We start from the raw sequence: 14,636 nt of genomic DNA on the forward strand, positions 1-14,636 counted from the left end.
CTTCACGCCCGTGTCCTCTGAGAGAGCAGCTAGTGCTCTTAACCGTTGGAGTCAGCTCTCTAGCCTTAAAAAAGATTTAATTTATTTTGTGTGTATGGCTGTTTTGCCTACATAATGTATCTGTATACTACAAGCATGCAGTGTCTTTGGAGGTCAGAGAGGACATTGGATTCTCTGGAACGTGAGTTAACAGACAGTTGTGAGAACAAAATCCCAGTCCTCTGCAAGAGCAAGAAAGTATTCTTACCCACTCAGTCACCTCATAAGCTGCTGCTCCCACCCCTTCTTCAGTGTATCACGCCATAGCCTTAAAGAGATAACAGGTATAAGCTACCAATATCTGACCTGCTTCTCTATTCTGAAATTTTATTTGTGTCCACAAATGTGTATAAAGTAGAAGGATGTCGAATGCCTTCATCTATAACCCTGCTGCTGCTGCTGCTGCTGCTGCTGCTGCTGCTGCTTCTTTTTTTCTTTTTTTTTTTTTTTTTAAGTTTTATTCTTGTTTCGCTTTGTTTTTCAAGACAGAGTTTCTTTGTGTACCCTTGGCTGTCCTGGAATTTGTAGACCAGGCTGGCCTTGAGCTCCCAGAGATTGACCTGCCTCTGCCTCCCAAGTGCTGGGATTAAAGGCATGTGCCACCACCGCCTGGCTTAAGTTTTATTTTTAACTATAAATATGTGTTTTTGTGTAGGGTATTTGCATGTGAGTGCAGGTGCTCTCAGAGGCCAAAGAGTTCAGATACTCTCAAAAGCTGAATTAAACTCAGGTCTTCTGCAAGAGTGCTATGCACTCTTAATGTCCAGAGCATCTCCCAGACCCTCCATTTTAGTTTTTTGAAACAATGTCTTCCACTAAGTTAAAATTGGCTGATAAGTAAGTTTCAGATATTTGTTTGTCTCAGGCTCCCAGTGCTAGGATTATATAGGCAGTTGTGTCATGCGCAGTTTTCTGCATGGTGCTCCAGATCTGCTCAGGTGCTCAGATGTGTCTGCTGAGAGCTTTACAACCTGAGTCGTCTCTCCATCCTCTAAATTGTGTTTGTGTCAAGAGAGCGTGTCTCACCCTTCACAAGTGCATTAGACGTTTGCAACTGTGAATTTGTGTGCTAAGATCTGGACGTGGGTCTACATGCCTGGGTAGCAAAGCTTTCTTAACTGCTAAGCCATCGCTCCAGCCCCCTTGAGTCCCTAGTTTTATTTCAAGGTAGTTGTTGCTCAAAAGGATGTGTTCTTAAGATATTCCAGGCACCACACGTTTTATCTGTTTAGAAAGCTTGAGGCAGAATTGCTTGAAGTCAGGAGCTAAGACCAGCCAGAGCAACACAATGAGACCCAAGAGTTTTTTTGTTTTTGTGTCAAATCCCTATTCAGTGTTTAGCAAGGCTTTAGGTCCTGATAGGCTCTAGGCTTGAGCGGGGGAAAAAAAGAGAAAAAAAAATTTTTTTTTTTGGAGACAGGGTCTCTCTGTGTAGCCTTAGCTGTCTTAGACTCACTTTATAGACCAGGCTGGTCTTGAATTCACAGTGATCCGCCTTTCTCTTCCTCCCGTGTGCTGGGACTAAAGGCTTGCACTACCACGCCTGGTTTATTGCTCGATTTTTTAAAAGACTACTTTATATTATGTATATGGCACTCTCCCTGCACGTGCACCTGCCGGCCAGCAGAGGGCACCAGATCACATTACAGATGGCTGTGAGCCTTCATGTGGGTGCTGGGACTTGAACTCAGGACCTCTGGAAGAGTAGCCAGTGCTCTTAACCTCTGAGCCATCTCTCCAGCCAAAATCATCTTGAGGTTTTGTTTGTTTTTTAAGACAGGGCTTCTCTGTGTATCCCTGGGTGTCCGGGCTCTGTAGCTCAGGCTGGCATTGAATTCACAGAATCTGCCTCAAGTGCTGGGATTAAAGGCTTGCGCCACCATCATCCAGCCATTGCTCAATTTTTAATATCTTTGTTGCTAAGCACAAGTTGTCCTTGTAGTTCCTCCCTCTGGAAAGGGCGTGCTGCCGCTTTCATTTGACTTCAGGTGAGGAGTGTTTGAGAGTAAGTTGTCACTGATTGGTTAGACCAGCTATCGGGGCACCAGATCTCATTTTAGATGGTTATGAGCCTCCATGTGGTTTCTGGGACTTGAACTCAGGACCTTTGGAAGAACAGCCAGTGCTCTTAACCTCTGAGCCATCTCTCCAGCCCCCCAGCTATCACTCTTTAAGGCAAATCATGTGCTGAGTACGTACAAGTTTTTCAAGTCATGCTGATCCCTGGCCATGGCGTTCATATAGCATGAGAAATTGGAGAAAAGGGTAGAAAGCCAAGATGCTAGACCCACTGTTTATTGGGGATGAGGGGCTAGACATCTGCACGGACATCTAGCAGGAAACCAGCAGCTTCTTCTATCTTCTGTTGAGTTTCCATTTTTTAAAAAATGACTATATCTGAATTTTTTCTTTTTTCTGACATTTGGACTTTCAGTCAAACATCGAGATTGAAAGTCTACAAATAATTTGGGAGTGGGGTAGCAGCAAAGAGATTTGAGACAGGATATCAGTGCATACCCCAGGCTGACCCAGTTATCAGAGTGTTCCTGTCGTAGCTGTTTGAGTGCTGAGATTAGAAGTGTGTCTCCCCTCACCGAGTTTAAAAGGTGAGTATTAATAGAACACTGAACTACATGCAAAGATGTAACCACTTGGAGAACCAACAGCAAACTAGAGTCCTTACTAGCTCCGCTGTCTCGTGTTTTACCTGTGTCTCTGATTCCTGCCTGTTTTGAAGAGACTCTTTGTTCTTAAATACTTTGTCCCTTTAAACATAAAACCACTTACAGATCATCACACTTACAAAATGTATTGGCAATTGCTTCCTAAAGAGCTCCTCAGCTGTGCTGTTGGCGTGGCTTTGGCTTCACAGGTGGTCTTATTCACTGTGCAACCCTGGCCTGAAATTCACTCTGTAGACCAGGCTGCCTTCCTGATGCTGGGATCAAAGGCGTTGACCTATTACTCCAGCCACTATCATAACCTTAAATTGTTTAGAAAGTCCTGCCATCTCTGAATTGGAGGTTAGCCTGGTCTGCAGAGAGTTTTGGTATAGCCAGGGCTATACAGTGAGACCCTGTCTTGAAAAACCAAAGAAAAAAGGAAATCGCGTCTCAAGGATAGTAGTGTTCTTGGCTGATGTGACTTCTACTCAAATGTCAGCCATTAACCTTGGAGTTGTTCTGTTGGAGACATTTCAATAGTATAATCACTGAGAGACTTAATTTTTGTCTTAGCTCTGTGACATAGGTGATGTTTATTTTTCAAGGCAGGGTTTCTCCAAGTAGTCTTGACTGTCCTGGAACTTAGTAGGCCAGGCTGGCCTCTGGCCTTGAATTCAGATTTGCTTGCCTGTGCCTCCCGAGTGCTGTGATCAAAGCATGCGCCACTACCACCATCCAGCTTTATAGATGATGTTTTTTCCAGACCAGACCGAAGTGACTTAGTGAAGTCCTATTTGTATGTTGAAGAAATTGAAGTTATTTTTCAAAACAAGCACTTTTAAAATAGTTTAAATTAATAGTTGTTGTTGTTGTTGGTGGTGGTGGTGGTGTGTGTGTGTGTGTGTATGCACAGCAGAGTATACAAGTTGATTCTCCCTTCCACCAAGCATATCTTGGGCAATCAAAATCAGGTTTAACAGCAGGTGTCTTTTCTGGCCCTTCTTATCAGTGGGAGGCTTGCAGCCCAAATGTCATTGTTAGTAAACTGTGTAATAGTGGGGTCCTGAGGTCACTGTTGAGGTACCCTCTCATGACCTCCCTGAGGCCATTGCTGAGGTGCCTGGTCGTGACCTCCTTTGCTGAGGTTATGACCTCCTTCACAGGGGTCTTCTGCTGGTGCTGCTGCCTTTGTCCCAAAGTTTTACATCTCATCCCCTTGTGTGAGCTATTCTAATCACACTAACATTTTATTTAAAGATGCTGTGTGTTAAAGAAGAGCACATCAACTTGTTTGTTCCATAGAGGGCAAGCACCTACTTCTGAGCTATGCCTTTAGCTCCATTCTTTTAAATTATTTAAGCTTCCTAAACAGCAGTTCTGAGTTAAAGCTAAAGGCAGATGTGGGTCATGGGCAGTCCTGAGGCCTCAGCAGGTCCTGTCTTAGTGGATTAGGCTGGAAAGTGCTGCCTCAGCACAGCCAGAGCTTACCTGGGACATGCTCTGGAGGAGAAGAGCTGCCCAGTCAGGTGAGGTTTTCAGAAGGGCCAAAGGACTAACGACACTGAAGAGAAAGGCAAAAGTGATTATATGTAAGTAAAACCTTTAAAAACAACATTCATTTTTAATTACTAAAGCAGTATAAATAGCACTACGGCATGCTCTTCAGTTGTGTGCTGCACTTGACTCAAACTGTGAAAGGGTAATATTGGTTCAGGAGGTAACAGCACTCGCTGCAGTGCTGCATGGCAGGAGAGAACCAGCTTCATCAGGTTACCCTCGGTCCTGGCTCTATGTGCTGTGGCACACACCAATACGTATATACAGTTAAATAGATAAAATGTGAAAACAAGCACTAGTTATTAAGATCTTTTTTCTTTCTGTTCTTGTGTGGGGAGACAGAGGGTAGCTGTGGACTGGTTTTCTCTTCTCACCTTTGCGTGGGATTGAGCTCCGGCCATCAGGCTTGTACAGCCAGAAACATGTATGACAGTCACCCAGCTATATTGCCTAAAAGTAGTAACATGGATGTAAAATTGCTGGCTGCCGAACCTGAACAGCTGTTCAGGCAGCTCAGAAAGACCCTCTGTTTACAGAGGACTGGTGGTGTGCTGTTTTCAATCTTTGATGTAAGGCTTTAGTGTTTATGTCCAGGTCAGATGCTACTTGCTGACTAGACTAATTCAGGTACTTTATGACTTTGGCTGCTGCTTTTCTTAGGTTAATGCTGAACTGGGAGGAAGGATTTTTAATAGGGTAAGGAGTGCTGGAGGATAGTGGCCTGACTGTAAAATTGCCTTGACCCTGTGTAAGGTAAAGCAGGCAAAACACTTTAATGCCAGTACTTGGGAGCCAGAGGCAGGCAGATCCCTGTGAGTTTGAGGCCAGCCCGGTCTACAAAGTGAGTCTAGGACAGCCAAGGCTACACAGAGAAACCCTGTCTTAAAAAACAAACAAACAAACAAAAAACAAAAAGCAAGCAAAACCTATGCAAACATGGCATTACATCTTTCCATCTGTGTTTTTGTTTTTGTTTTTCCAGACAGGATCTCTCTGTGTAGCCTTGGCTGTCCTGGACTCGCTTTGTAGACCAGGCTGGCCTCGAACTCACAGCGATCCGCCTGCCTCTGCCTCCCGAGTGCTGGGATTAAAGGTGTGCGCCACCACCGCCCGGCTCCATCTGTGCTTTTATTCATTTGGGACTTGATTGTCATACAGGGATATTCCTAAACTTCAGTCCTTAGGTTTGTATACTAAAGACAGAAGGGGCCCAGTCTTTCCTTGGTGAAGCTTCGCTAATGAGTCCGGCATCCACTCAAGAGACACACTTGAAAACACGCACTGTAGCTCGACCTGTTGGCACAGCCCTGCAGTACTAGCACTGCGCACCATGCTAAGTTTCAGTCCATCTTAGGCTGCAAATTCTGTCTTAAGAAAAGGCAGGAGCAGGGTGAGAAGCACCAGCAGAGCACGAGAACACCGCTGAGAGCAGCAGCAGGTGCCGCTCTGGGACCTGGAGGCCCCCTCCCCCGCAGTGCGCAGCTGCACCTTGTAGGCCCCTCTTGGTCTCAGACTCACCCTTCTCAGGTCAAGCGCTTGGTGAACTGACCCTTCTCTCTGTCCACCCAGCACAAAGGCACACTGGATTGGAAGGGATTCCATAGTGCGGATCTGTAGAATAGAAAAGTATGAGGGACTTTAACAATTTTGGGGTCATCTAGATGATTTACTCTAGATGTGTTTTACTCTTAATGACAATAACAATGATCCTAGCACTGAGGAGCTCTCAGTTCAGAGCTATCCTGGTGTACAGAGTGTTCCAGGACAGCCAGAGCTACACAGAAAAGCCTTGTCTTGGTTGGGATGGGACAAAGAAAAGGACAATAGTTGTTTAAGCATTTGAATGGTTTTTAATTTTTATGTACGTTGGTGGTCTGCCGCTTGTATGTATATGTGAAGGTGTCAGATCTCCTGGAACTGGAATTACAGACAGCTGTGAGCTGCCATGTGGATGCTGGGAACTGAACCTGGGTCCTTTGGAAGAGCAGCCCATGCTCTTAACTGCTGAGCCAACTCTCCAGCCCCTGCCATTTGATATTATTAACTTTCACTTTTGAGAAAGAGTTGAGACAGGATCATCTTCCTTCTGTTTTTTTTTTTTTCGAGACAGGGTTTCTCTGTGTAGCACTGGATGTCCTGGAACACTCTTTGTAGACCAGGCTGGCCTCGAACTCAAAGAGATCCACCTGTCTTTACCACATACCCTCCCCCACACCCCTAACCCCACCCTCCCATGCTGGGATTAAAGGAGTACCCCACCACGCCCTAGATAGGCCCTGCTGTTTCAGGTTATTTTATTCATTTCTTTAGATTGGGTCTTTGTGGTACAGATAGGCATTGAGCCTAAGATCTGTTTCAGCCACCTAAGTAGTGGAATGTGCCACCACTGTTGTCATTAACAGTTCTCTTTCTCAGTTCACCACCATAATTTCAGTAATATATTAGAAGTATATTAAAAATAATGACTGTGTTTTTAACCCAGTTTTAGATGGGGTTTTAAAAGTTCTGATAAGGCTGGGCATGATGGCACACACAGAGGCAGAGGCAGGTGGGTCTGTGTGAGTTCAAAGCCAGCCTGGTCTATAAAGGGACATAGCCGGGGGCTGTGTTATACAGAGAAACCCTATCTTGAAAAAGCCAAAAAGAAAAAAAGGGTAGGGACAAGTTCTATAAATGCTACACAAAGTTTTCTGCTGAGGCCATAACTCTGGAGTGTTCCGTTAAGCAATCACACCATAGCTTACCCTTTTCATGCCGTGTTTCTGTGGCAGAGCTTGGATTCTGAAGTGTGGGAAGCACTGAGACCTGAAGATGAGTGAACTTGACCAGCTGCGGCAGGAGGCCGAGCAACTGAAGAACCAAATTAGAGTAAGTAGCCGCATGTGCTTGTTTATGGTCAGGTCAGGGCTGGGAGCAGAGTGAGGTGAGATGGGGCTAACATGTGCACGTTCAGATGCCTGGGCTATTATGTTGTTTCAGGGATTTTGTTTTCTTACTAACTATAGTTTGTTGCTTGGATGTAATTGGTATGTTTTTGTAAAATTTATCAAAGCTTTTGAGCTTCTTCCCCTGAGGAACTAGGTTTTGGACCCTCCTTTGTGGCTACCGTGGGCCATTCTATCAGAAGGTGGCATCGGCTCTGAAGAGCAAGGCTGCTAAATTGACAACAGAAAGATTGAAGAGGAAAGGATCTAGTAGAAATGGCATTTTAGATGTGTCTGTCTTCTTTTTCATAATTTTGAAATGGTTTGTGTCCCAGGACAACCACTGGAATGTACTTAACAGCTCCTGGGCACCACAGAGAGCAGACGTGTCTTCCTGAGTACAGAACTAAAGAAAGACACACTTCAGTGCAGTTTGACTCCTTACTTTGAGGTGGGGAGTGACTTTGCTAGAGATGTGCCAGGCAAATTTGGGTTCTTTGGTTTTGGACTTTGTATTTTATTTTTACTTGAGACAGGGTCTATTGTGAAACTTTTGACTGTCCTGGAACTCACAGTGTAGACCAAATAGGCCTTGAATGCAACATTAGACAGAAACAGTTAATTCAAATATGTAGTTTTCATTTTCCTCTTCCCCTAAACTTTATCTAAAGAGCATGAAAAAACGACTTTAAGACCCACTAGGAAAATCCCAGGTTTTTACTTTAGTATTTTGTATATTTGAATTAGCTTTCTCTGATTTTCATCCTCTTGTCTGTAAGTACAAAGGTGCCCTTCAGAGTCTCCATAAGTTGTTGGCAACAGTCAGTACCTGTCTACACGATAGTCTGCTGTCTTCAGGCTGCCAGGGGGAGTAGATGGAAAAATCTAGTTGGCGTTATTTTAGCCAACTTTTTTTTTTTTTTAATTTAAGAAAGTCTGGAGAGATGGCTTAGCAGTTAAAAGTACTGACTGCTCTTCCAAAGGATTGGGGCTCAGTTCCCAGCACCCACATGGCAGCTCACAGCTCTCTGTGACTTTATGATCCTGCACCCTCACACAGACATGCAGGCAAAACACCAATGCACATAAAATAAAAATCTTAAAATTTAAAAATTAAAAAATAAAATAAAAAGGAAAAGAAAACATACCAGAATTGCCTAAGATTTAGAGCAAGTGATAAAACAGAAAATATCCTGTGCTGTAAGCTCTTCACTTGATGTCTGAGTGTAGATTGTTCCAGTCAGTGCTTTTCAGTGTGTCTGCTCCACTACAACTAATAAAACACATTCTTTTTAGACAGGGTTTCTCTGTACAACCTTGGCTGTCCTGGACTCACTTTGCCGATTCTTAAATATTTGCTGTGGGATAGTTATTTTCTGAAAAATTAAATATCAGAAGATATTTTCCTAAATTGCAAATACTATATATAACATTGAACTGTACCTCTAGCCCTAGAACTCGCCTAAAATGTTTTTAGGGTTAGGATCTTAGGGGTGGGGCAGGGCTTTTACTATGATACTAAGGCTGATTGTGGGTTCAAGTGATCCTCCTCTGTCAGTCTCCCCTGGTGACTGGGATTGCGCAGCATGCCTGGCTTCTCCTGAAATTTTGCATGACTTAAAAACTTAAAGCCAGTGGACGGGAGTGATGCCTCTGCAGCTGAGAGCACAGACTGCTCTTGCAGAGGTTCTGAGTTCAGTTCCCAGCAACCACACAGTGGTAAGAGTCATCTGTAATGGGCCTGTTGCCCTCTTCTGGGGTGCATGTAAACAGAGTGTTGCAGGTCACTTAGCAGAGGGGCCTAGGGTGCCAATAACCACAGAGATTATAGTGTATTTTAAAGCTGCAGCCACTTCACTGGGCAGAATCTAAACTACTATCAGCCTATGGCCTCATAACCTACATATATACCAATAACTTGCTGAACTGATGACTCCTGGGGCGGCTTCTTTCCCAACTATCTACTGTTCAGCTACCAATTCTGCCAACCCCCTCAGAAGCTCCTGTCCTCCTGCCCAGCTGATTGGCCAAACAGCACTTTACTGACAACTGCTACATCCACTCACGGCGCCCTCCACAGTAGAACATTCATACACATTAACTCAATCAGTCAGTCAATTCTTTTTTAAAGATTTACTTATTATGTATACAGTGTTGTATCTGCATGTACACCTGCAGGCCAGAAGACGGCACCAGATCACATTATAGGTGCTATAGATGCTGTGAGCCACCATGTGGGTGCTGGGAATTGAACTCAGGACCTCTGGAAGAGCAGCCAGTGCTCTTAACCGCTGAGCCATCTCTCCAGCCCCAGTCAGTCAATCTTGAAAACAAAAAATGTAAAGACAGGAACTGAGCATGGTGGTACACACCTTTGATGATAGCACTTGGAGGACAGACAGATGAGAGTTCAGAGTCATCCTCAGTTACACAGTGAGCTCAAGGCTAGCCTAGGCCCATGGGACTTGTCTCAGAAGATGACAAAGCTAGAGAGACAGGTCACACTTTGAGAGGACCCCAGCTGGGTTCCCATGCCCAGGTCAAGTGGCTCACAACCTTATGTAACTCATAATCCAGGGAATTTGACACCACCTTCTGGCCTCTGCAGGTACAAACACAAAAAACAAAATAAAAATTTAAAGGAAAAAAAAAAAAGCCTTAAAAGCTAGGTGCAATGGGGCATGCCTGTAATGCTGGTGAGTCTGGAGACTGAAGGAGGAGTGTAGAAAGTTGGAGGCCTGTGCATTGGCCATATGCTTTAGAGATTTTTATTGCTTCTTTGTCCCACATTCTAAAAACTAAGAATATTGAAATTAAAATTCTGAGGGACAAATGAGTTGTGCCAAATAGCTACCTGAAAATTATTTTTCAGGTTTATTTTTAAAATACACCTAAACTATAGTGTGATTGCAATTGCTTGTCTTTTGTGTTTTTGAGATAGGGTCTCATACAGCTTTGGCTGGCCTCACAGTCACAGATACACCTGCCTCTGCCTCCCAAGTGTTGAGGACTAAAGGTGTATATCACCATGCTTGGCTTGTGATTTGAACTCTTCCCTTCCCTCCCCCCAAGACAGGGTTTCTCTGTGTAACCCTGGCTGTCCTGGAACTCATTCTCTAGACCAGGCTGACACCCTGCATCTGCCTCCCAGGTTCTGGGATTAAAGACATGTACTACCACTTCCTGGTGTAATTTGAACTTTTTAAAGGGGATCAGGGTGGAGGTAGCTATACTATTTTTAGATTAAGCCAACATGGAGGTCATCTCCATGACAGGGAGGGGAGAAGGGATTAGAAAGCATGCTTAGGTCAGAGATAGAAAGGAGATGGGGAAATATTCAGAAAAGCTACATGGTTATAGCCATGTAACTGCTGGGGCTGAAATCATTTCACAGCAGATGCAGATTTAGCTTGGACATGCATAAATGCCATGCAAGGTCTACATAATATGCAGGCTCACCCACTCCCCATGCTTCCACTCTCCCTAGTGCCCTCCTTTCTGCTTTCACATGTGCCCCTGTAGTTGCAGCATTCAAGAGGTAGAAGAAGCCCAAGGATCAGAGTTCAAGGCCATCCTTAGTGAGATAAGTTTTGAGGTCTAGGAGGCAACAGGAGCCCTGTCTCAAAGGGAAAAAAGTAAAAAGCAGCTAAAAACAATCTTAACAAGTTTCATCTAGTCCCATCTAGCTAAAGTGTTATTTCAGTCAATAGATTTTTTTTGTTGTTGTTGTTGCTTCATTTTTTCCGAGACAGGGTTTCTCTGTGTAACCTTGGCTGTCCTGGACTTGCTTTGACGCTGGCCTCAGACTCAGAGATCTGCCTGCCTCTGCCTCCCAGAGTGCTGGGATTATAGGCGTGTGCCACCACACCTGGTAGTCAATATATTCTTACTGAGATACTTTGTAGTACTTACATTTCAGTTTTATTTTTATTTTAAAGGTCGCCTCATGCCTCACTATAAGGGCATACCTCAGTTTACACTCACTATGTTCAACGTGCAAAGTAATTCATGGCCAAAGAACTCCATTGTAGACAGCACCATTTGACCATTCCTTGTGGGGTAGCTCTGATTGAGCCCTCATGATAAGCTTGGGGTTTGGGCCTTGCCTTTCAACACTGCACTACTTTACAATGGGTTGGTGAGGACAAGTTAAGGCCGTTAAGTCTCTAGATGGAAATGGAGGCTTTTGTTTGTTTTTGAGACATGGTCTCACTAGCTTTGACTGTCCTGGAACTTGATACGTGGACTACTGACCTCAAACTCAAAGATCCCCCTGCCTCTGCCTCCCAAGTTCTGAGATGAAAGCTGTGTGCCGCCTGACCTGGCCAGGAATACTCTTTTTAAAAAGTAAAATTCTGAGCCGAGTCTGTAATCCCAGCACTCTGGGAGACATAGGTAGGCAGATCTCTCTGAATTTGAGGCCAGCCTGGGCTACAAATCTAGTCCAGGACAGCAAAGGCTACACAAAGAAACCCTGTCTGGGGGTGGGAGTGGGGAATGTAAAATTCCTAGTCTAGAGAGTTTAATCCCAGAACTACCTATAACTAACTAGCTCTAGAGGATCCAGCACTCTCTTCTGGTTTCTATGGTTACTTGCATAAACATAAATCAAAAAACAAAAACCACTTTCTTTTTTTAGAAGGCTATGATACAAAGGAGGAAAAAAGTAAAATGTTCTCTACCAATTGCCCACTGAATACATGCTTGTAACAGAATTTAGTGCAAGGGCTGCAAATGTTTCACAGCTCACTAGTCTAGTGCTTGCCCAGCAGTGTAGTCTCCATCATGTTGGCGTGCTGGAGCTTGGCATACATGGTACTTAATCTTCATAGTTCTAGGAAGGTAGGAGGGTTTTGTTAGTTTGAAGGCTAGCTTAGATTACCTAGTGAGTTCCAGGCCAGCCTGGGCTACAAATAAGACCCTGTCTTAAAATCAAAAGCAGGAGGCCTGGTGTGACAGCATACACACTTTTTTTAAATTTTATTTATTTATTTATTTATTTTTTATTTTTTTATTTTTTATTTTTATATATATATATTTTTTTTTGGTTTTTCGAGACAGAGTTTCTCTGTGTAGCCTTGGCCATCCTGGACTCACTTTGTAGACCAGGCTGGCCTCGAACTCACAGCGATCCGCCTGCCTCTGCCTCCCGAGTGCTGGGATTAAAGGCATGCGCCACCACGCCCGGCTCACACTTTTTTAAAAAAAATACTTATTATGAATACAGTATTCCTGCATATACACTTGCACACCAGAAGAGGGCACCAGATCTCATTATAGAGTGTTGTGAGCCACCATGTCGTTGCTGGGAATTGAACTCAGGGCCTTTGGAAGAAGCAGCCAGTGCTCTTAACCTCTGGGCCATCTTTCCAGCCCCAGCGGTACATACTTTCAATCTTAGCACTCAGGAGGCAGAGTGCAATGGATCTTTCTGAGTTCTAGGACAGCCTCATCTACATAACAAGTTCAAGGACTGCCAGGTGGGTTATATAGAGAGCTTGTCTCAAAACAAGCACATAAAAATCAGAAGCAGAACATACGAGGTAGTTGATCAAGTAAAGATTCTTGCCACCCAGCAGTGTAAGCCTGCACCTCTGACTTCCATCCCTGGAGTCCTTGTGCTGTGCCCTCCTTACTCTGTAACTCGCATGTTGATACATGCCAGTCAGTCTTGGGTTCATTTGTTTGTTTAGGTTTTTGCCAACAAAACAGGTTTTTGTTTTTGTTTTTAAGACATGGTTTCTCTGAATAGCCCTTGCTGTCCTGAACCGTACTCCATAGTCTAGACTGGCTTCAAACTCAGATGCACCTGCCTCTACCTCCCCAGTGCTGGGATTCAAGGCGTGTGCCACCAGCAGCTGGCTTAACAGAGCCAGCCAGGACTAAGCGGCCCTCTCAGGCCAACCAGATGGCTCAGTAAATAAAAGCGTGCTTGCCACCCTTCCCAATGGCTTGAGTTCAGTCTACAGATCCACCTGGTAGAAGGAGAGCATTGGCTCCCACAAGTTGTCCTCTGTAAATCACAGGTGTAAGTTGAAGAGTGTTCATGGCTTTGTCTTCACTTAAGCAAAGTTGGAGCTGCTTGCTGACCAAAACAAAGATGGCTGGAATCTGCTTCATTTTTTTCCTTGTGTTAGTAGTAGTTGCAGTATCAGGAACATTCAACCTTTTTGGTCTTTGGGTACCAAAATTCTTACTAGTCTCTCAAACCCAAAGCTATACATTATATCAACAAGCAAGGTGTTTGAAAGTATCTTTACTGATTGGCATGAAAAAGGGGTGTTGACAATGACTTGCTGTTCTAAACCCTTGTTTTATGCTTCAGAATTTTTTATGTAGAAATACTTGGTTACATAATTTGTTTTGCTTACAAGCAGAATCATTGAGGATGAATTTGGAACCTAGAAGTTTATTCGTACAGCAATAGCCATCTCCGCATATTTACCATGCATCAGTTTCTGATATTCCCACAGTCCTTTTCTTTTTCTTTTCTTTTTGCTTTGCTTTTTCAAAACAGGGTTTCTCTGTGTAGTCTTGGCTGCCCTGGACTCCCTTTGTAGACCAGGCTGGCCTTGAACTCAACAGTGATCTGCTTCCTGAGTGCTGGGATTAAAGGCCAGCACGCCCGGCCCCCACTGCTCTGTGCGGCAGCTTATCTTGAACAGGGATCTGCTTTACCTGTAGCCTGTTGCCAACGGCCGCTTTGGAAGCAGGTGGTCAGTGTCTTAGTCAAGATTGTCAGGAGTTTCTTTGAATTGTGCCTGTACTGAAATTTTGACCTTTTTAAATTTTTTTTTTTTTTTTTAAGATTTATTTATTTATTAAGTATACAGTGTTCTGACTGCATGTGCACCAGAAGAGGGCACCAGATCTCATTTTAGATGGTTGTGAGCCTCCATGTGCTTGCTAGGAATTGAACTCAGGACCTTTAGAAAAGCAGGCAGTGCTCTTAACCTCTGAATCTCTCCATCCCCCGAAATTGTGAGCTTTTCAAAGTAGAATTATCCCCCCCCCCCAAAAAAAAAGTAGAATTGTTTCATTTTCCTTTAAAATGGATATCTTTATAACTGTGTGCTATTTTGAGATTTCAAGGCTTATTTCACTTACTAGTGAAAACACTTTAATTGCTATGGTAAAAATTAAAGAAAAAAATATGGTGGTATGTCGTTTTGTAGATGTTAGCTACATTGGGAGAGTTATATAGCCAGAAAAGATGGCCTGCTGTTATTTTGTTACCAGTCTTGTTGGAAGTTTATTAACCATTGTAGGTCCCTTGCTCTTTTTATAGAGCTTAGATTTAATCATTGGCTTGATCGTGAAGTCCTTGGGCGAAGCATTCTCAAAAAGAAGTTGTTTGACCTCAGTAGCTCGCTGGTCTTCAGCCTATCTCTTTTCCTTGAAACCCTTGTGCTCTTGTGTAAACTGTGACAAAGACAGCGGGTGTGTGTCGGCT

The 14,636-nt window shown here is 43.8% G+C and overlaps 1 protein-coding gene across 1 annotated transcript in view; it reads left to right on the forward strand.

Moving 5' to 3' along the window:
• Gnb1 (G protein subunit beta 1) overlaps positions 1–14,636 on the forward strand; it is a 60,314-nt gene that overhangs the window by 17,426 nt on the left and 28,252 nt on the right. Inside the window, exon 3 of the mRNA XM_051172214.1 lies at positions 7,031–7,127. Within this exon, the coding sequence (XP_051028171.1) occupies positions 7,071–7,127 (57 nt within the window). The 5' untranslated portion in view covers positions 7,031–7,070. The remainder of the gene's footprint in view (positions 1–7,030; positions 7,128–14,636) is intronic.

The sequence above is a fragment of the Acomys russatus genome, chromosome 29, assembly GCF_903995435.1.
Source record: "Acomys russatus chromosome 29, mAcoRus1.1, whole genome shotgun sequence".
Lineage (NCBI taxonomy): Eukaryota > Metazoa > Chordata > Mammalia > Rodentia > Muridae > Acomys > Acomys russatus.